Source organism: Macaca nemestrina, chromosome 4 (assembly GCF_043159975.1).
Source record: "Macaca nemestrina isolate mMacNem1 chromosome 4, mMacNem.hap1, whole genome shotgun sequence".
Taxonomy (NCBI): Eukaryota; Metazoa; Chordata; class Mammalia; order Primates; family Cercopithecidae; genus Macaca; species Macaca nemestrina.
Genome location: NC_092128.1, coordinates 35,299,720 through 35,322,479, shown reverse-complemented (window position 1 = coordinate 35,322,479; position 22,760 = coordinate 35,299,720). Strand labels below are relative to the sequence as shown.

Here is a 22,760-nt window from a genome sequence, read left to right as displayed (position 1 = left end):
TACTCAAGGTGAAATACATTCCCAGCCTAACCTTTCCACCAGTAGTGCCTTACTCAGGCCATCATCAACACAATGATCCTGCTAAGCATATCCTTCCCTCTATGCCTATTTAAGAATCCCTACCCAAAAGGTCTGATTCAGAACAGAAACAAACTACTGTTAAACAACTGTTACCACCTATATTAGTTCAGCAGCAGAACTAAACCATTTTGGTCGCATAATAAATGAAGACTAAAGTCCAGATACCATGTACATTCAAAACTGAAGGGCTTAACAACCTAATCAAGCAATGAGAAATGCAGAACAAGCTCCTAAAAAATAAACAATTGAGCAATTATAATTGTTCAATCAATCAATAAGTATTCACTGATCTGTGTGCTAGAAGTTATAAAAATTACAGAAGACTACCGAGGCATAAAGTCTATCTCTAAGAATTATATATAAAGAATGAGGAAACAAAAAACTAAAGAAAATAAGCAAGTTAAAACAAGTGCTGAGGAGATAAAGGAAATAAAGATTAAAGTTGATTTAAAAAAATGGCTTAAGTATCACTAAATCTTGAAAAAACCAACCAGGTGAGTATGGCAGGGAAAGATAACGCTCAATAACATTATCAACCCCAATCCATATAGACCAGAAATGGCTGTAGAGACATACTTTAATGTTTTACTTTTCCCTAATCCTTAGTTTCTCACTTATTCAGGACTATACATGCTGAACTCCACTTAGCAAAATTGCACATACTCTTTATATAAAATTAATTGAATCACACTACATGAAAGGCAACAGATATAACTACAAAACAAGACCTAGTAATCTTATTTATAACCTTCTTAAATAGTTCTCCCTTCATAATACTACCAGCTAATGAATGGCATCAGAACTATTTATGTAAAAGTACATATCATGTATTTACATATCACAATGAAATCTCAACTTTCACAAAATGAATTTTGTGGTAAAACAAAAGATTTACTGATGATTTGCCTCCTCCATGAAGCCAATCACCAATCCAGAGTCTCATTAACATTTAGGCATATTTGCAGTGAATGAAAATAAAAATATGTTTCTTTCTGCTGGTGGTTATAATGCCTGCCTTTATTGAAACTCCCTTCCCTCACCTTCTATATATAACTGGGACTAATTTCTGCTGGAGACTTTAATTGTTCTTGAATTCCCAAAGTACTCTCTTAATTTAGGCCCTCATCATATTTCACCTGCACTACTATAAAACAACTATCTGATTTCCCTTGTCTTTCCCTCACAATCCTCAATCCACGTTCTATACTGCCTCCACCTTTCCCCTGAAAATTTTCTAAGTCAAATATGATCTTGTGAGTCCCCCTTAAAGAGTGCAATACTCCCTCAACTGTATCTCCTTCTTAGTTGTGAAATGTACACTGATATCTTAAGCGGTCAGAGAAATGCTGTACTAAAAGAATTTGATTTAACTTAATTGAGCTTCAATTTGCAAAATATAAACCAAAAATTGAAGAAAAATCTATTAAGATTTCCAATGTGCTCAAGGATTATCCTATCAGACGTGGTCTTCAGCAGTGGTTTTCAAACTGTGATATACTTTAAAATCTTCTGTTAAGTTTGTTAAAAATAGACATGTCCAAGCTTCACCTCATATCCAGTGATTCTGAATATTATCTAGGAATTGGGTCTAGGCATATGCATTTCTCATAATCTCCACAATGATTCCAATGCATACCTAAATCTGAGAGCCCAAGCAGAAGCCCTCCTTGCTCCCTAAGAAACCTAATAAACTTATTAGTAGGTCTCCTAACTTTTCAAGTTGTTTCATACCTCTCATCAGCCTAGGGAGCACCTGTTTAAATATAAATATTCAGTTATCCATTTTAACAAGCTTTTACTCAATCTCTCTCCCCCCATTCTCTCCTTTAATCCCCTAAACCTGTATAAAAATAGTTTCCATATATTTACACACAGTCTTAATCCACACAACTACCCATGAGATAGTATCTTTGTTTTACATATGAGAAAACCAAATCTAGGATAGGAAGCTTAAGAAACTTATCCAAAGTGACCCCCAGTTTGAACCCATATTTGCTATTACAAAGCCAAGACATTTTCTATTGTGAAAAGTAGCCTCTTACACATCACTCTGAAGCACTGACTTATTTATCAGTTTACACGTTTCCCTTTTTAGACCTAGTAAGCTCCCTGAGGACAAGTTTCAGCCCTTCTAGATTTTGACCTCAACATTTAATCAATGCATGTTTGTTAAATGAAAGAAGATATGAAGCTCCTTCAGAGCTAAGACTGTAACTGCTTTTGTTTCATTTCTTGAATTCTTAAATAGAGCTCTGAGTACTCTTCTGCCTAACACATTTGGTCTGACCTGTAAATCTTACTGCTGGATTTATTATGAGACAATGTATTTCGGTAATGTTTTAAAAGACAAAAAAAACCCTGCATAATCAGCAAAGGGAGGAAAAGATTATTTCAAAAATTAAAATATCACTCTTAACTCTCTATTAACTAGGGACTTCAAATTTTGAAATTAGTGTATGCAACGACTTATCCCACAGAAGCAGGCAACTGACACAGTGTGGTTTTTAAATGACAGAAATGCAAAAGGTAAAGTTAATTAATAAAAGATGGCGTAAAGAAATTAAGCACTGAATACTGACAGCCTATTCAGCAATCCACTTACGCTAACCAACGTGCAACATCATTTTTCCCTATCACAGTATTTTTCCCCATCTGCCATTTTTTGAAACCAGTAAAACTATAGGTAAGCACAGGACAATTACTATACTTGTGTATAAATGTAATGTTCTTTCTGCGTAAAGTTAATGTGTGTGGTATGTAGAACACAGTATGACTACTTCCTTTTTGATACACGTTACACAGCTAATCTACTAAACCAACAACTGAATTTTTTTTTCATTGGAGGTAACTAACATTCAAAGTGCTGGAGATTTTCCTAAACTGAACATATGCAAACATTAGTGGTGCTTTAAGAATCTTGTACTTTAATTAGTTTTTGGTGAAAAAGGCAAAGTGGTTATTCCTTTAACACCACTTTTGGAAATAAATCGGTAACAAGAAAAAAAAAAAACACCCCTCTAAAACAACATGATGTAGTGGAAAGTACCATGGGATAGGACGAGGCATGAGGAGTCCCGGTTTTCTGGTTCTGGTTACATCGTTAAACTGTTGTATGACTTGGGCTCACTGGATCAGTTTTCTCATTTGTTGAAAAAAGTGTGTGAATGGGGAGGGGATTAAAGTTGTTACCCAAAATTCTCGTTTTGAGCCACTCCTCTCGTTTCATCCTTCTAATCACGAAACTCAATGTTCTCTAAGGTCTAAGTTCCGAAATTTGAAACACATCTGAAATTGAATGGAACGATTCAATCTCCAACCGGATGGCACAAGATACAAAGGGTGGACTCCTACGACGTTAACAATTAATCCAAGAACTTTCCAGAAATTGTCTAACCCTAACTTCGTAAAGAAGCAGGTGAAATCTGGTTTGGCATACCTAACATTAAAGGAGTTATAAAATGGTATTGCTCTGTTGAAATTTCCGTGTTTTCTGGATTCCAGTGGCACATACTCTGCAGGTGCTAGCAAACAAAGTGGAGAGAAAGAGACCCAGCCAGGATTTCAACAAACCACACTTCAACCCAGCACCGCAGTATGATTCCGACAAGGCCTATACCACAGAGCAGAACCTCCCCACCCCCAGAAGTGCCAGCAGCCAATGTAACGAATGCTTCCGTCAACAACACACATTCCCCTTCCCACAGCAGAACTGCTCGCTCCCAACCGGCCATCTGGGGTTGGAATTGGCCGCACAGCACCAAACTAAGAATCATTCTCGGCCCCAAAAACCAAGAACTACCAGAGATTGAGGTTTCCCTGCGCATGGCTGCGGGGAAAGCAGCACCCTCTCCCACCAATGGGGGAAAAAATCAGTGGGAAGGAAAGTAGAAACCAGGCCTAGACAAGGTTGCTGGAGAAATCAATCTTGTTTCTCTTTAACGAAGAGCAGTAACATTTTTTTTATCCTCTCTAATCTGAAGAGAGCCCAGGCTCTTGCACTCGACTTCACTGCCTCCTGGAATCCTAATGGGAGAGTGAAAACCACCTTCCTTCCCCGACCTATCCACTCCTCAAACCTGGCATTGTTAAGGAAGGTACCCCCAGATCCAGCAGGAGGAGGTGACGCGAGAGCTAGAGCAAGGGCCCAGATTCTGGGACCAAGCGACTCTTACAAGAAAATCCCCTTGTGGCCTGAGAGTAAAGTTTTAACCAGCAGCCAGGGCGCGGACCGAGGCCCGGCCAGGCTGGAGGACAGGCCTGCGGAGGTGACACTCCCTTGTTCCCCAAAGCTCGGGGAGGCGGCGCCCGACCGCCACAGCCCGCACCCAGGGAGCAGGGCGAGGGCGCCGACGAGGGGCCGGGGCTGGCGGGAGGCCTGGCCGACAAGCGGGACCCTCCCCGCGCCGCTCCCGCCTCCTTCCCCACTCCCACTTCCCGGCCCCCAAGTCCGGGCCCGTGAGGTAATGTCAGGGGTGGCGACGCGGTTCTTATGCACTGACCACACATTTCTTGCCGAGGAAAGTGAAGAGGGACTCGTTCTCCTGCGGGGTGAGCAGCAGGGACCCCACGTTGGTGACCCTCCGCGGCGGCGGCGGCTGCTGCTGGACGGAGCTCATGGTTTCGCCGGCAGGGTTGGGAGTCCAGGGCCGTCTCCTCCCGCGAGTGGGCGAGAGCTCGTTACCCCTCTCGGTGACAGGGGCGGGGAGAAGCGGAGTCAGAGGCGCCACATCTCGCAGCTCCCCCGGAGCGCGGAGGAGGAGGAGGTCGAGGGACGCAGGCGCCGACGGCGAGCCACCTTCGGGCCGCGCTGAGAAAGGGAAGCTCCCAGCTCCCGCCCGGCCAGGATAGGGCCGGATGGTCGTTGTCCTCGCACTCCAGCGACTGCGCTAAACTCCCAACTCCTCCCCCAACCCTCCCGCAGCGGCGGCGGCGGCGGCCGCACAATCCAACATGGCAGCGGGGACGGGCGAGACCACAGGACGGAGGGCGCGGGGGAGCGCACCGGAAACGCGCGGCCGGGGCCCGGGAGGAACCCCCCCCCACTCGGCGGCGGGCCTCGCCGCGCCGGCCCGAAGCCACGCCCCCTTCCGGCCGAGGCGCGGACCGCGCGGAGCTAAGTGGAATTCCGGTTGGCTCGGGGCGCAGGCTTTCAACTTCGTCCTCTGGCTTCTGGCGTCTCGGCTCGTCGGTTGGGTACCCAGACCCAGCTACTGCTGCTTGAAGAGAAGATGGGTGGAGACTCCTCGCCGTCGCTGCGCCGCCGCGCCGCCGCGCCGCCGGCCTTCCTTGGGCGGACGCACACCTTTGCCAAGCGTCAGTGAGGACCCAGGGCCTGTCCTTGAAATAGCGCTCATTTCTCAGGCGCGGCAGCGTGACGCTCGCTCTGCGGGTCCGAGAGGCCTGCTATCTGAAGACTGAAAACTGGGGAAGAGGTGCTTTCCCCTATGCTCCTCGCGGGCTTCACTAGGAGCCGCAGGTGCCTGGGATTTTCTCAAACTTTGTCCAAACTTCAACTGTGGGAGTGGAGGAACAAACAGGCCTCTCCCAGAATTGTGAAAGAGATCGCGCTGATGGATGTAACAAAAACAAATGCACTTGACTTCCACCGCCTCCCTGGCGTGTCACGTGGGCTTAATGTATGTGTCATATTTAAATTCAAAGTATTTTCTTTTAAGGGCCCTGGACACATTTTTTCCCCCTGTATCGTGAATTGGAAAATAGCCCAGGATATTAAAAGTTATCTAAGATAACCCCCTTTGTTCTGTAAGTACTAAACGGCTTAAAATGAAATTTTGGAATCTAGAGACAATGATGCAGACTGCAGTGAGCTATCAAATATGCATGTCACTGTTCACATTAAACATTTTTGTTGCATAAATTCATGTCTGGTAATTGCTTAATTCCAATAAACAAAAAAGTTATATGTTAAACAAGACATCTATAACAGTTACACTTTGGTAAAACTGTTGGATGTTAACATCTCTGATAGCGCCAATAGAAATCTCTGATGTACTAACCAGACTGATAAACCATTATCATGCACTTTGAAAATAATTATAAAGTATTAAAATTAAAGCTGTCCTTAATGAAATAGGCTGAGCAACAATAAATTTACAAAGAAAAATAAGATTGGATAGCCTTGGGAGGTCTCACATAAAATATGGAGATTTCAAAGTTAAACTTGATTAATAATGTTAGGGTAAAAAGTGAATTAAAGCAACAGGACTATTTATAACATAATTAGATTTAGAAAGCATTAGTAGAAATGGAAGCCTGGAGTTGCTTCTGAATTACAGATCTAACAAAGCTAGAAGCTAAATCAGTTTGTCTTTTATCAAAACTGCAACCCCTGTAAGTTGAAAGCACAGTGACAAGAGAAAGCATTACAAATTCTTGAGAAATAGTAGAAATTAAAGCTCTTCTTTTCAAACCTGTGAGCAAGTATAGTGCCAGAAGTTTAAGATTCAGATAGACCCAAGTTGTAGTTCTTGTTATGAATCTTATAACCCAGTGGACTTTGGACAGATTACTTCTCTGCGTCTCAGTTTCCTCATCTGTAAAATGAAAATAATTTGTTTCATACAAGTATAGTCTAAATAGGGATAATTACACCTACTTCGAAGTTGTAAAATACAAAATTACAACTAGATAGGAGGTGTAAGTTCTAGTGTTCTGTAGCACTGTAGGATGACTGTAGTTAACAATACTATATAGTTTCAAATAGCTAGAAGGATATTGCATGTTCCCAAAACAAAGACATAATAAGTTTCTGAGATGATAGATATGCTAATTACCCTGATCTAATCACTATACGTTATATGTATTGCAACATCACTGTGTACCCCATAAATATGTGCAGTTATTGTCTATTAAAATTTTTTAAACTAAAATTATAAGACATTAAAAAAAGATATCACATGTAAAGTACCTGATACATAATGATTACTCAAGTATTAGTTGTCGGCCACTGACAGTCCTTGCCTATGGTCTGTTCTGCTTTCCCTGAGCTAAGGGATCAAGACTTAATATATGTATTCTTACCTTTGTTTTAAGTCTGACTCTTCAAAAACTGTACTTCAAATTTACAATTGTACATAATTTTTAAAAAATATAGTGAAGAACTTGATAGCAGAATTTCTGATTAGGCCATATATTATGCCAAATAAGTTACAGATATCCCAGTATGCCAAAATAAAACTTTTTAAAACTGTAAATCCAGAGATAGAATCCTATTAGCTTCTAATTAATAAAAACTGAAAGATTAGCAAATTTTATGTTAGAAATACCAGCTTTTAGAACTTGTAGACCACCAAACTATTTTGAAGACAGGAAAGAGTAGTGGGAGAGGGCTGTGGGGGAAAAAAAAAGGTCATGTGATGATAGGTGAATGGACAGTAGCTGCCTTGAAGAATCTATCTCATTCTGAGAATCACTGAGTTCCAATCATTTCACAACCTCTTACTAGCCTAGACTATCTATTGTTTTATTGATTTTCTTTTCTTTCAGGAAATTTTATGACTTATCTAAATGCAATTTTTCTTTTACTATTTGACCTTGTTCTGTTTTCTTTAGACTTGGAGATGGAAAATTATGACCACAATAGACTTTTTTCCTCAGGTCCAACCTTTCTTTAATTTTCTCCAAATTTTTAATATAATCCTTTGTCCACAAAATTGCAATTTAAGTTCTTGTCTTCTACCCTCTATTGTTATTTTTGTTTTTCTCTGGGCTTTTTCCAGCTCTTGATGTGGAAAATGTAAGCATGAACATTTCACTGGAAATATGACTTCCTTACTCATTTAAGCCTGTGAACAAGCAGTATTTGGGGATTCCCCCCTTACCATACATAAAGGATTCTATTTTTCCATACTCATCCTGAAACCAAGCAGTACTAGCTGTTTTTGTTTCAAAGTTTTAGCAAGTCCTTTCTTTCATTTTTGATAGCATATCCGCTGTTTGGCAGAACACAAGACATCTTTTCTGTCTGTTTTCTTTGGCAAGTTATTTCCTTATCTCAAATTCTTTTTACCCAGTTTGAGAGATTGGATTTTATCCAAGACATAAGCATTCTGTTTCCCTTCAACAGAGTATCTTGAAGTTTGTAAGCTCAGTTAAGAAGACTAGGGATTTTATCTTAATATACATATAAAATGCATATACTAGAAATACCAGCTTTTAGAACTTGTAGACCACCAAACTATTTTGAAGACAGGAAAGAGTAGTGGGAGAGGGCTGTGGGGAAAAAAAAAAAAAAAAAAAAAAGCTTTATTAAGGTGTATATGAATATAACCAAAAAAAAAAAAAGGCAATTCATACATTTCATTTCTTCCATTCGACTTTCCTTACCTCAACTAGAATCTAATCTAGTACTTCATTTTCTTCTTTCTTTCTTTGGTATGATCTTTTAAGGTAAAGCCCTCATTTCAACAGAAAACATTAGGGTAGCTCATTATGGAAATGAGGGCATATTTTCAGATACATTCCTGCTGTTATCCTTATGGGTACTTTGCAAGCTTCTCTTGTTATGGTTCTTTATTTCTTCACAAATGTCTTTGTTTATGTACAGTTACAAGTCCTCTGAAACACCCTATTCCCCTTGCTAATGTTAATAATTTAAAATGTAGTGACACCCTTTACTGTGGGAGAATATAATGGTGGCTGAATGCACACGGCATTCAGCAGCCATTGTAGGCATAATTGCTGCTTGGCTATGGCAGAACTGATTTATAGAGACAGAACAACAGCAAATCTGAATATTGCAAATCTGGATTTGCAGACCAAGTGCAGGGACAATGAATGCTACTTCTCCCATTCAACCTCCACAAATGTCATGTGTTTAAAATGTTCATCTTGTAAAATATCTCTGCACATCTTTATGTAAATATTGCATATAGCAATGCTTACAAGAATTTGTTCTAGTACATGTTATCCCAAGTTAAATGTTAATTGTTTTCTTTTTCATCAACTAAAATCTGAAAAGTAAGCTAGCACACCATTTTTTTTTTCTGCCTCTCGTTTTTAAATTCATTTTAACTACAAACCTCTTTGGGGCTTTCTTTTTTAGGAATAAACAGTTTATTTACAAATCATTCTGATTTCTTATTGAAGTTACTGGAAAATTGAACACTTATTCATGCTACAAAATTACCAGTGATAGTTACTACCATTATATGACCTAGTCTCCAAATACCTAGTACTTACCTGTAATCAAGAAATGATTTGAAGAGCTAAGTATGTTATAGTTCCCAGGATGCTGCTTACTGGTTTTCTGGCTGCTCTTTAACTTTAATGAATATTCACTGGCTTATTATTATTCCAAATGAGACAGGAACAACATTGATTCCTTTATTGTAATGTGCTCAAGGTCAATCTACGTTATAAATGAGTAGGCAGGTTGGATACTTCGGAAAATTTGAAGATGCCACATGTCCCCATTACCACATTGACATTATTGGGGTCAAGGATATGGTCTCTGCTACCACATAATGTTTTTAAAATCAATTATTTTTATGCAAATGATAAATGCACATAATTTAAAAAATCAAATAGTAGTACAAAACTTAAAACAGCATAAAACAGAAGTTACATTCTTGTACCCTTTAACTTTATTGGATTTTCCCCCCTCAATAATTTGCTTAAATTTTCTTTCTTTTATTTCGTCTATATTAACAACTATAAAGACCTTCCTCATATTATTTTCCACATAATCAAGTGTATCAGGAATCTTAGACTCACTAATTTTAATCAGAGACCTGTCTCCCAAAGCCATCCATCATCCCATGTTAATCTGTACTGTTGCAACATGGCTATTGTCTGGAATTTTATTGAGTTACTATCCTGGGATTTCCCTTTATCTTTCTGTGTTAGACCCTCTGTTTCTTGGAATCTATGTCATCCATCTTGATGTACTCCCTTGTTTTGATAGTGTATATCCTTTAGTGGCTTCTTAAGAAAAAGTGAATAGGTAGTAAAATTTTGAGACCTTGCATATCTGATAGTTTTATTCTAATCTCACCCTTGATTAGTTTAACAAGGTAGAAAATTTCAGGTTGAATACCAGTTTTCTTCAGAATTTGAAGGTGTTATTTTATTGATTTCGAACTTTCAACATTGCTGTCGAAATCTGAAGTTATTCTGATTCTGATCTTTTGTATGTGACTCTTTATGCCTCTAAAGGTTTTTAGAATCTTCTGTGTGTTTATGGAATTCTGACAGTTGATGATGTACCATAGTGGAATACTTTTACTTTTATTGTACTGGGTATTCCAAAGGCCCTTTTTTATCTAAAAACTCATGTACTTTAGTGCTGGAAACTCTTCTTTTGTTATTTTCATATTTTTCTTCCCCTTAATTTTTTTTCTTTTCTCTTTCTGTAATGCCTGTTGGTCAAATGTCAGATTTCCGTACTCACTCTATACAATTAGGAACTATACCCAAGTTTCATTGTGGAACTACTCCAGTGAGTCCTTGACTGTTGTCATCTCTGGGCAGAGATACTATAAATTTACTGCTAACATTGGGAATTGGAAACTAGAATCTCTTCTGAGATTCTAAAAGCGAGGTGTTTCTGCTTCCACCCTTGCTGCCCTATGCCACATGCTTCTTCACTTTATGTGTTTTCAAATCATAGTTGCCCATGGGTGTGTCTGATTAGGGAAAGGTCACATACCTGTACCCTAGCTGCGAAAGACCTGTACATTTCAGGCTCAATGTTAAGGATCTGCAGATTCATAAGGTCAGAAATTCCATGAACACAGAAAAGGTATTCAAAAGGTACTCAGCAGCTAGTGAATTCAACTGGGGACAGTTGAAACTTCAGGACATTTGATGACTGGGGAGAGGGACTTTGTTTAAAAAAAAGCAATAATATGAAATATTAATGCTTTCCAATTTTATCAAGATGATAGCATTTTTGTGTACTGAATTACATGCATATTACATATATAATAAAATTGTAAAACTCTGTATCTAGGAAGTAAGCAGTATTTATTTACTTTTGCCTCCATACAAAGCCTTTAATAAGAACTAACATTGTTTTTTCCCCCACATTAACTAGGTTGTTTGTCCTTAGAAAGTTGGTAATGGTTGAATGGGTTAGTACTATATGTTCATACACGTTGATGTCATTTATCTATAAATAGTTATTTAGCTGATTCATTAAAGAAAATTGAAGTAAGTCATTTTGATATAATAAATTGTCAAAGTCAGTGATATACAGGCTTTTCATTTGTAAATTATAATTACTTTTAAAATGTTTGTCTCCTACATTAGCCTCAAAGCTCTCTAAGAGCTGGTATCATGTCTTATTCATCTTTGTATCTTTTTACTCTTAACATTGAACCTATGCATTATTCAACGTGTATTTGTTGATCAAACGACCACCTTTGATTCAAATAAAAATATATGAATTTTTTTATCAGGTACAAAGAATCTGAGATCAAATAAAGAGAAACTACAGTCTTGCCCAAACTCTTCCACACAGTACTAAGCATGTGGTATTCTGAGAGCACCTGGAGAGAAAACAGGATACATAAGAAATTGCACACAACCTAATGAGAGCAGGAGCAGGGCTTGTGACAACAGCAATAGAAAGGAATGACCTCCACTTGATATGACCCAGCAACCTAATTCAAGTACAAAGGATAAAGTGATTTTTTTTTTTTTCCTCCTGAGTGAGCTCAGGTGTCGAGGGGCCTAGTCTGAGAAAAGAAATGTGTGTCATATTTTAGGAATTTTTGGGAATAATAGTTTTTCGCATGATGTGATTGCAAAAACAGTAAGTCAAGGCTTGACTTGGTCTTAGAAAGCAACTCTGGAAGCATATGGAAGCAAGCTCAGTATCCAAGAGCTTTGGAAACTGAAGTGAAAATGACCAGGACAAAAAGTAGGCAGGCATCCCAATGGACTAGGGGAGACTGACCAGCAGTTCTCATAGCAGTATTAGCATCATCTGGGAACGTGTTAGAAATGCACATTCTCAGGCCCCACTCTCAGGCTCCACTGAACCTGAAACTCTGGGGATAGGACTCATCAGTCTATGTTTTAACAAGCCCTCCTGGTGATTCCAATAAGTAGACCTTCAAGACGACTTCCAGGGGATGAAATTTACCACCCCCACCAGCCACCTTCCACCCTTTCCCAAGCATATAAGGCTTATGGCATTACACAAACTATGTTTGAATCATATTCTTTTGAGGGGACGGAACTGGTAATGAACCACTTGGATTTATTCTCGTCAGTTTAAGACCTAGATAGGATAGAGTCTGTAGGTAGAATGTCTTCATTGTTCACATCTGACAAAACAGCCGCAAGGGCAAGCAGATATTTATTTATCACCCATAGTTTTTCTAATCTGAGTTCTGATAGTAACTAGCCATGTAATCTTAGTAAAATCACTCAACTTCAGCACGCTTCTCCTTACTCATTTGTAAAATGAAACGAATGACTTAACGATTGCTAAGGTCCTTTTCAGCTCAAAATTATATAATCAATCCCATGTTTTTTGGATTTAAAAAAAATCTTGCATTTTAAAAAGCAATGGGTAAAAGGCAGTGCATAGGGGAATATAAACAATTTCATGTTTTTTCACTATTACAAATCCTTTTTTGGTGGTATGAAAATGAATATATAAGCCTTATCATAAGCCTACTCTATTGAAAGAGGGGTTGGTAAGAATACAACCCCCTGAACATAAAAATCCTGCTTTTAGTTACCTCAGAGCAGGAAGGAAGGGTAATTAGTGACTATGGTTTCATGAAATTATTGATCTAATATTTGTCATTTACATTCAAAACTGGATTGTATAATACTTGATAGTTGTTACATCAATCATGATTCTCAGTTCCCCGTGGCTGGAAGTTAGTAGTATTCATTGATTTTTTTGTTTTGTTTTTTAATAGAGGAAGAAACACATTGAACAAGCAAATGACTTAGAGTCGATGGTCACATTAGAATAAGTTCCTCATTCCTAGTTTAGGAGTCATGCAGCTCAATATCTTTACTTAGAATCAGTTTAAAAATTAAATTACATATTCACTTTCTCACATTCAATTTTTTCCTCCTTTTAGGAAGATATAAGAGAATATTGGCACTTTTCTTTCACCTTGATCCTCTTGATACTGAAGCTATTGTGTGTTTATGATATGTTCTGTTAGATTGGGACTTTGAACTGATAAAAGAGGAAAGCTCTAACAAGCATCAGGGCTGACTTGGTATGTTGACTCAGTTCCCACATAATGATGGTATCTATATGCATGCACATTATAATGTTCTGACACACAGAAGGAAAATGTGTTACCCTGTCTCAATTTCCTGTTTTAATGCAAGTCCATACAACATCCCAATCTTCCTCAGGCTCTCCAAGCAACCTTGGATTTATTGTGTCATAAGGGACAATTCACAGATTGCCTCACCTCAGCCTGAACTTACTAGAGAGTCTTCTTTTGCTCTCAGTTCCATTGAGAGATAGCAGCATTGTGATCATTGGACAGTGTGATTGAAACAAGGCACTCAAAACTGTGCCTTATTGTCATTATCATCCAGAGATGCCCACCAAGCCTTGTTCTTGCTGGAAAGGCACGAAAGGAATAGCAACATGTCCTTCATTTTGAGGGACATATTTTTACATGCCTCAGAATAACAGGCCCCCAGAAACATCCATGAGGTATCAGGCTCCTATATTTCATGGCATTTATATCCCCCAGCATTCATTTATGTGACCAAGGACATAGTGTACTTGCAAATTCCTGCTCTAGAGGTCATTTCAGCATGATGTTATTTTGCACAATGAGCTAGTCTGATATCAAATGGAATAGGAAGATGGTCTAGGATAATTGACCTCTGCTTAAAAAATGAGTTGACCTGTGAGGCTCACAATATCCTTCCCATAAATTCCCTTTTGCTTTAGCTAGCCTGGGTCAGATTCTGTTATTTACAAAAACTCTAGGTGATTCTGAACTGGAAACCTTAGGTATTCTAAAACTTGTACCAGGAAGGTGGTTACAGGCAACAGATCTTTCAGAAAACTGGGTTATTTGGCACTGTTTACTTGGCTATACTGAGGCAAGAGGTGGTGAAACCCTCATTCATATTCCAAGATGGGAAACTAGCATCAGACAACTGAGAATTACATTACTGCCTCTAATTATTAGGACCTAGAAAATTCTGAGGTTCTAGAAAGATGTATGGCCAGGATCAGCAAACTAGACTCTACCTATCCTGTTGCCTGTTTTTGTAAATAGAGCTTTTTGGGGGGACACAGCCATGCTCATTCTTTTAGCATTGTCTATGACCACTTTCATGCTACAACAGCAGAGTTGAGTAGTTGTACCAGAAACCTTACGACCTGCAAAGCCTCAAATGTTTATTATCTGGCCATTTACAGAAAAAGTTTGCTAACCCTTGCTTTAGGTAACTGCATAATTTTTGCCATCGAATAATATAAGGGTGAGGAATTTAAGAATTGTGAGATAGCATTAGATAAATTAACCAGTAAGAATAAGTGAATGTTACCTCTGAGGATAACCTGCTACAGGGATATTTTATGATAATTCTGAAAAAAAAATATATCCTTGATAGTTATAGGACTGAGATAGCCAAAAGTGAAACCCATGATTTGATCCAGGGTTGCTAAACTAATAATTTATTAATTAAAGTATCTTAAATACGTTGTAATGAGATAGGAGATGACCATGAAAATAATTTATAACAAAGACATACAGTCTATCTTTGTGTAAATTTCTTACAAGAATCATTAAACTTAGGATAAAAAAACAAAACAGACAACTGTTCAAGTGTGCTTGAACTTGTTTAAAAAACAATCATTAAACTTAGGATGAAAAAAACAAAACAGACAACTGTTCAAGTGTGCTGATCTTTCCAGTGACAACAAATCACTGTTAGTAGATATCTTTGAAAAAAAGAAAAAGGAAGTACACATTTACTATATTGCTTCAATATTTTTAACCATAGTGAGAAAGAAACTACTTTTCAAAAGAAACTTACATTGCCAAAAGCATGTTTTGAAAACAGTCATTTGGAATCTTGTTGATCATTATGTGACTTTAAAGTTCAAAATGATAAAACACGTCACTTGTAAAAACATATTTCTAAACTTAAAAACAATTTTTATACCTGTTTAAAATTTTTCCAAGTAAAAAAGTTTTGGTGTTTTCTTATTTGCTAAAAATATGGAAATGAAATACTTCTCAGTTTGCAAGAAAATTACTAGCAAAATTTTAACAAATTTATAACAGGTGAATACAATTGAAAAACATAAGTATTGTGCTTAAATAGGCAAACCCTTGTATATTTCTCCCAGGTGGGTGTACCTTCATGTTTTTTGTAAAGTGTCCTTTTCAGTAATGGCCACTAAAATATAGTATAGATAAAATTCACCTTTTAGAAAAACCTTTGGATCCCATGTCAAAAAGTGTTAAGCCAAATTTTCAAAAATTATGGAGCATATTCAATCACATTGTGTGCATTAAAAACTATTTTCTTAATATTTTAGGGCAAGCAAACAATTGTCTTGTTTGTTTTACTATTACTTTATTGGCCATTTTACAGAAACTTATTTTGGTATCATTGATGTTCTTTATGGTTTTCAGTTTTCTATTTCTTTGATCTGTGATCATTAAATATGATGCTAGATGCCATTTATTAAATTGAGGAAGTTCTTTTCTATTCCATCTTCCTGAGAAGTGTTCCTCATAAATTTTGTCAAATGCTTTTAGTGTTTGTATTAAATAAACTCATATTTTGTCTCCTATTTAGTCTGTTGATACAGTGAATTACACTGATTTTTATTTTTATTTTTATTATACTTTAAATTCTGGGATACATGTGCAGAATGTTCAGGTTTGTTACATAGGTATACATGTGCTGTGGTGGTTTGCTACACCCATCAACCCGTTGTCTACATTAGGTATTTCTCTTAATGCTATCCCTCCCCTTCCCCCCCACTGCCCCCCACAGGCCCTAGTGTGTGATGTTCCCCTCCCTGTGTCCATATGTTCTCATTGTTCAACTCCCACTTATGAGTGAGAACATGCGGTGTTTGGTTTTCTGTTCCCGGAATTACACTGATTTTTAAATGTTGAAACAGGCTTGCATTCCTGGGATAAACCCCAGTTGATCATGATATATTATCCCTTTTTAAATATTGCTTAATTCCATTTGTTGATAATCTGTTAAGGGTTTTTGTGCCTATAAAATATTGGTCTAAGAGGATAGATCTCCTCTTCCAGTTCTACCAGCAGAAGGACTTTTCTGATGCTGATTTCATAGATTTCCAAGTAATTCCAATTCCTCTGTGCCCTGATTCTAAACACTGTTATTTCATGTTGAGCTCCTTTATAGTGACCACTGTTAAGATCATCATCTCCCCCAATGCTAAGATCTGCTTTCTGAACCAGAACTTTCCCACAGTGCCTGAAGCTGCACATGCCACCAGTTCCTGTTCATTCCCAGCGGTGAATTGATTTTCAGTTATTTCCCAGATGCTCATAGTGTTCTCTATCCTACTGTAGTTAGCACTCTCTCAATGTGGAATTCAGTAATTCTTTGATGGTCTCTGAATTCTTCAAGGGGCAATAAAGGTAACTCAAGCACCCATTAGGTCTGGCATCCCTGTACTCACTGAGTGAAGCACTTTGCTCTTCCTAAGGCCTTCTGCTTTGCTGCGCTCTACATTTCCCTGTTTCCTTTTGCTCCATCAGTGATTCTCGTCTATATACATGGTTTTGTTTTCTCCATTGGCTCTTTCTGGTCATTGTAGAAGTATGTTCAGATATCTCTCAAATTAAAATAAAAACTACCTTCATTAAAACAATCAATTTAAATAAATAAATACCCTGAGTGTTACTAATTCGTGTCTTTCCTCTTCACAGCCAAGCTTCTGAAAAGAGTAACCTATACTCATTGTCTACATTTTTTCCTTTCTCTTTCACTTATCAAGTAATGTGAGCTCATTTCCACCCCCAATATTTTAATGACTAAAGTTGCCAAGGACTTAGTAACTACTAAACACCCGAAAACATTGAAAGCTTTAGTTGTGTGACATTTTTGTCCCATAACTAAATGTGAATCGGACATTTTCTTCTCTGCAAGCTCTCTACCATCAATCAATATGGTGTCTATCTGTCCTATGTCGGGTGTCCCTATCCCGCTTATATGATCACTCATTTGCCTTTCTCTATGGCTCTGCATCTTAAATATTAATTCCACCAAGAGTTCTATCATTTTGCCTCATTTATTTGGCCTTGAATACAGCAGGGGTCCCCAGAAAATTTAGCGAATAGGTGAATTTTAATTTTCTTTCTTTTTATTTATTTATTTATTTATTTATTTATTTATTTATTTATTTATTTTTGAGATGGAGTCTGGCTCTGTTGTCCAGGCTGGAGTGCAGTGAGGCAATCTTGGCTCACTGCCAGCTCCACCTCCCAGGTTCACGCCATTCTCCTGCCTCAGCCTCCTGAGTAGCTGGGACTACAGGCACCCGCCACCACGCCCAGCTAATTTTTTGTATTTTTAGTGGAGACAGGGTTTCTCTGTGTTAGCCAGGATGGTCTCGATCTCCTGACTCATGATCAGCCCACCTCGGCCTCCAAAAGTGCTGGGATTACAGGCATGAGCCACTGCGCCCAGCCAGGTGAATTTTAATTTTCTAATCCGATTCATCAGAATAATATAAGGTAGCATTACCGAGCGCTTACTACATGCCTAACACCATGTTAAATGCTTTAGATACACTTCCATTTAATTCTTTAGTGGTTTGTAAGAGATATTATTAACAGCACGTTTCAGATTTAGGAAACTTATACAAGGTCAATGAGAGAGCCAACTCCAATCTGAGTCTTTTGACAGCAGAGCCTATGTCCTTAACAGTGACACTATTAATGTCGATAGCTTTTATTGCCCTCTTTGTGATTCCCAAATATTTATCCAAACCTCTCATCTGAGGCCTGGAACTATAGCTACAACTGGTAATTTCCTCAAAGTCATTGTGTACACATCTGTACTCATGATCTTTGTTCCAAATCTTTTCTGTTTCCTATCTTAGTGATTAATACCACCACACTCTCTTTTCCAATTAGAAACCTCAAAACCCATCTTGTTCTCCTACTGCTCACATTGTTCCTGCCTTCTAATCTTCAGTCGCCACCTCCCATCAATTTTACCTCCTATTGGCCCTCCACCACCACTTCCTTTTCATCTCTTCTGCCTGTGCCCTAAATCAAGCATCCTTCACCACCTCACTTCTCTCCCTGGTTTTATTCTCACAATTCATCCAGCACATCATTGCCAGCATGCAAGTGAGAATCTGATCATGTTACTCTCTCTCCTAAAAATTATTCAGAGGATCCTCATTGTTTGTAATATAAGATTTGAGTTCCTTACCATGACAGGTAAGGCCCTTTAATGTCTCTTCCTTCCAAGAGCTTAAGCCTCATCCTCTGGTAGCTGCTCCTCCCACCTCCAACCCCTCACTCAAACTTTATACTCTGTCAGTACTTGTAGTTCCCTGAACAGGCCGCACTTTTCTCACACTTTATTCCCTCTCCTTGGAATGTCTTCTCTCCTGTTTCCCCAAGTTTGTCTGTCAGGCAAGCTTTCCTTCAATTAATTAGTTTGTTGTTGTTTTTTGAGACAGAGGTTTACTCCAATGCCCAGGCTGGAATGCAATGGCGAGATCATGGCTCATGCAGCCTTGACCTCTTTGGGCTCAGGTGATGTTCCCACCTCAGCGTCCTGAGTAGCTGGGACTACAGGTGTGCATCACCATGCCTAGCTAATTATTTGTGGAGACAGGATCTCACTGTGTTGCCCAGGCTAGACTTGCACCCCCAGGCTCAAGCAATCCTCACACCTGAGCCTCCTAGTGCTGCGATTATATGGGTGAGCCATCGTGCCTGGCCTCCTTCAATGTTTATGTCAGGTGTTTACCATCTTGAGACGCCTTCTCTGAATTTCCTGGGTGAGTTATCCCTTGTTCCTCCGTGCCCACGTTGCAACTTGCATCTAATCCCCTCACAGCTTAAAATGAATTGAACTTATTTGTACTTATCTGTCCCCTCATTTGACTCTAAGGAGATGGATCCTGACATTTACAAGTATATGTCCCCGTATATGTGTGTTTTTCATGAAGATGATCCTCCACTGCCTAGCACAGAGTCTGGGGGTCTCAATAAGAATTTGTTGGCCGGGCGCGGTGGCTCAAGCCTGTAATCCCAGCACTTTGGGAGGCCGAGAGCGGCGGATCACGAGGTCAGGAGATCGAGACCATCCTAGCACGGTGAAAACTCGTCTCTACTAAAATACAAAAAAAAATTAGCTGGGCGTGGTGGTGGGCGCCTGTAGTCCCAGCTACTTGGGAGGCTGAGGCAGGAGAATGGCGTGAACCCGGGAGGCAGAGCTTGCAGTGAGCTGAGATCCGGCCACTGCACTCCAGCCTGGGTGACAGAGCGAGACCCTGTCTCAAAAAAAAAAAAAAGAATTTGTTGACTAATGATTAAAGCATATAGTAGGGAGAAGGGAGGAAAGAAAGGAATGGAGTGAGTGACAAAGGCAAGATGGTTCGGAGTTTTAAGAAACTTTCCTTGTAGCTCTCTATCTCTTTTTCTGCTAAATAATCTTGGATCTCCCAATGCTAAATATTTTATTTTAATCATGGCTGAGACCTCTGTTCTCACCTGTTTGGATATAAATGCCAAAGTCATCCTTTGTAGCCAGGTAAGTGCCTTGAAAATTCTCCCACCTTCATTGGAAGATCTTTTGCCAGCTACCAGCTTCCACTCCAGTTTTAGTTCCTTTTTATGGACACCCTTGATCCATAACAATCTGATAAGCAAAGACAACAAAATTTTCTTTTGAAAGTGATAATGATGCTTAATGATAGAAATATATTCAACCAAAGTGTCAGATTGCACAGCAATAACATATTATAATTAAATAGTCTGTCTAAAGATATTTCTATTACAAAAAAATGCAACATTAAGTACTTAAGAGTAACTTATTTTGGACATTTTATTCATTCAAAATATGTATTAATTTTTAATTTAAAAATGTCAGTTTCTCAAAGAAAAATATATTTCTGGAAGTTTTTGCATTTTAACTCTTTTGAGTTAACAAAGCTGTCAGCGATAAATAACAAAAATAAATTGCCACTCTGAGAGTGAAGAAAGACGATAAGATGATAACGGAGAGATGGTTTTTCTGTATAGAAAAATCTTATTTTCTAAGCAAGTTTCTAAGAAGGGTTAGGGAAGAGTTTTCATGTCAGTGTAGGTAAGAAGAAAAATAGTATACAATTAAGTATACATTAGAGATTTTTGCAAGTAAAGAGTTTAAAATGTAACCTTTAATTAGGTAGAGAAATCCTCACTCTTTAGAATATTAGGTATCTCTTACCTCTATGGGAAATGTGATATGAAAGGGACTTCAAGGTCTTTACTCTAATAATCTGACCTTAATTCCCTTCTTAGTTTTCATAAACTTTTCAGAAGTAAAATCTGCTAATGAATAGTTTGTATTTTCAAAATTAATCCAGTAGAAGGCAAATATTTATGTAATAAAAGAAAAAATAACTTTTAAATATTGACTTTATCAGAAATTAACACTTAAAGGAGTATCTGCTTTTGTAGTCTGCCTTTCTGTCATCAGCATTTCAACTAATCTACCACCAACAGAGTGCATCCCTTTATCTTAGTCTTCATATTATTAAACCAAGGCTATGACTGAAACTACTTTATACCCCAAAATAGCAAACAATATACTCTTCCTGCTTCCTTAGTAAGAGAAATCATTGCCCCAAGGACATTTATTCCCTGGATATGTTTATTCTCTGGATGTGTTCTATCACTCTCTCGTGTGAGATTAGGTTTCATTTATTATTGTTTTACTCTTCCTTAAGCTATTTGAATTTCCTCTCCAAAATATGCTTTAGAAAGCCTAACTTCATATCTTTCTCTCATTTTTCTCTTGCTGTCGTTCCATTATATTACTTGTTCTTTCTTCAAAAACTATTCTTGATTTCCCACTTTCCAACTCCTATTCCTATAATTCCTAATAGAAAAGGCCTACTACACTTGGATTTCTAACAATGTACATTCTGTTCTGAGGGACATTATGCTGGTATCTTACCTATTATGAAAGGTTCCTAATTGTAATTGCTACAGAATTCTTTGAATTACCAAAAGCCTTTTTCTTTTTCTCATTAATAATACTTGTCTTTTGTTCTCTTGATTTTCAAAGCATATGAATCCATTAGCAATATATAGCACCACGATTCTAAAGCCACCTCAGATAGCTAATTGTTTGCTATTCAGCTACTTTCAAAACCCAGTAAGAGATGTGGGGTTTATGAAAGTTTTCAGTCTAAATTTTCTTCATTGAAACCCCTAGGTAACCTAAGCTTATTATTATTATTATTTTTCGTTAAATTAGATCCCTGAAAGGCTGCAAGGTTGTGCCATATTAACTTAAATTTTATAGAACCAGCTGTACTACAGTATATCTTTAAAACTGTTGATTTTAATGGAAGATTGTTATAAGAGAAAACATTAAAAATTTCCTTTTACATTGATGGTTTTATTTGATTATAAAACTATTGCTGAGGATATTCTTAAGTAATAAAGGTTAACAGTCTTCATATAAGTACTAAATGAGAAATTTGTTTTGGAATTTGGCTGCGGAGAATAAATAGGTTTTCCAGAAATATTGGCATGATTTTTCTTTTCTGATGATAGTTATAAAATAACACATTTCTCCCCCATTTCCTGCCCCAACCCTGACTGCTAGGTTACTCAAAGCAAAATGTGATATACAATCACATTAACTATGTCAATGCTCTCAAAATTGTGGACCCTTGCATGATACCTTCATGATATTTGCCATATCCTTATATTTCCATAAGAATAATTTATATTCTAATTTTAATCAAATCATGTTTTCACTTTAGCAAATGTCTTTTATAAGAACGTTTGGGTATGATGTGCTAGCTATGTATTTAATTCACATTGAAATAGTATTAAACTATCAAAATAAAAAATTGTTTATATATGTTTAAAATCTTCTTACTATAGGTAGTACACATATATTAGAAAACATTAAATTATGTTAACTTTTAGGATTGGCTTATTTTGCCCTCATATATTTGGTTCTGATTTTTCTATTTAATAACTTTATTGTATATGCCCCTCATTGCCTCAAAATGTCTTTGCTAAAAGAAACTTTTGGCTGCAGGTGGCAACAATTTAAGTGCACTAGCTTATGGGTTTTTTTGTGTGTGTGAATTGGATCTATCTGTTCTAACAGTGGAAAAGTCCAAGATAGACCTCTTCAGGCTTAGCTGGATCCAGGGCTCAATGACATCAGTAAGTCTCAGTCTTTTATTGTTCATCTTTCAGCTTTATCCTATGAAGTCACTATTTTGGACAGACTCTTTCCATGCGCTGGCTCCCTGCAGCTCCAGGACATATCACCAACAAGCTTAGCAATACTTTCAAAAACAAACAAGCAAAACAAGACAAAACAAATAAACAAAAAAACTCTTTTATTTTCTACAAAGAGCAAAGTCTTAGGTCTGGCTCTCATTGTCCTGACCAGAGTCCTGTCTCCATTACTGAAACAATCACCGTGGCATGACATTGCAGTTAGGCTGATACAGCTTGAATCAT

The 22,760-nt window shown here is 38.0% G+C and overlaps 1 protein-coding gene across 1 annotated transcript in view; it reads right to left on the bottom strand.

Annotated features, from left to right (window-relative positions):
- LOC105475007 (WASP like actin nucleation promoting factor) overlaps window positions 1–4,966 on the bottom strand; it is a 63,906-nt gene extending 58,940 nt beyond the window's left edge. Inside the window, exon 1 of the mRNA XM_011729964.3 lies at window positions 4,581–4,966. Coding sequence (XP_011728266.1) covers window positions 4,581–4,697 — 117 coding nt within the window. The 5' untranslated portion in view covers window positions 4,698–4,966. The remainder of the gene's footprint in view (window positions 1–4,580) is intronic.
- Window positions 4,967–22,760: the final 17,794 nt, after the last annotated feature.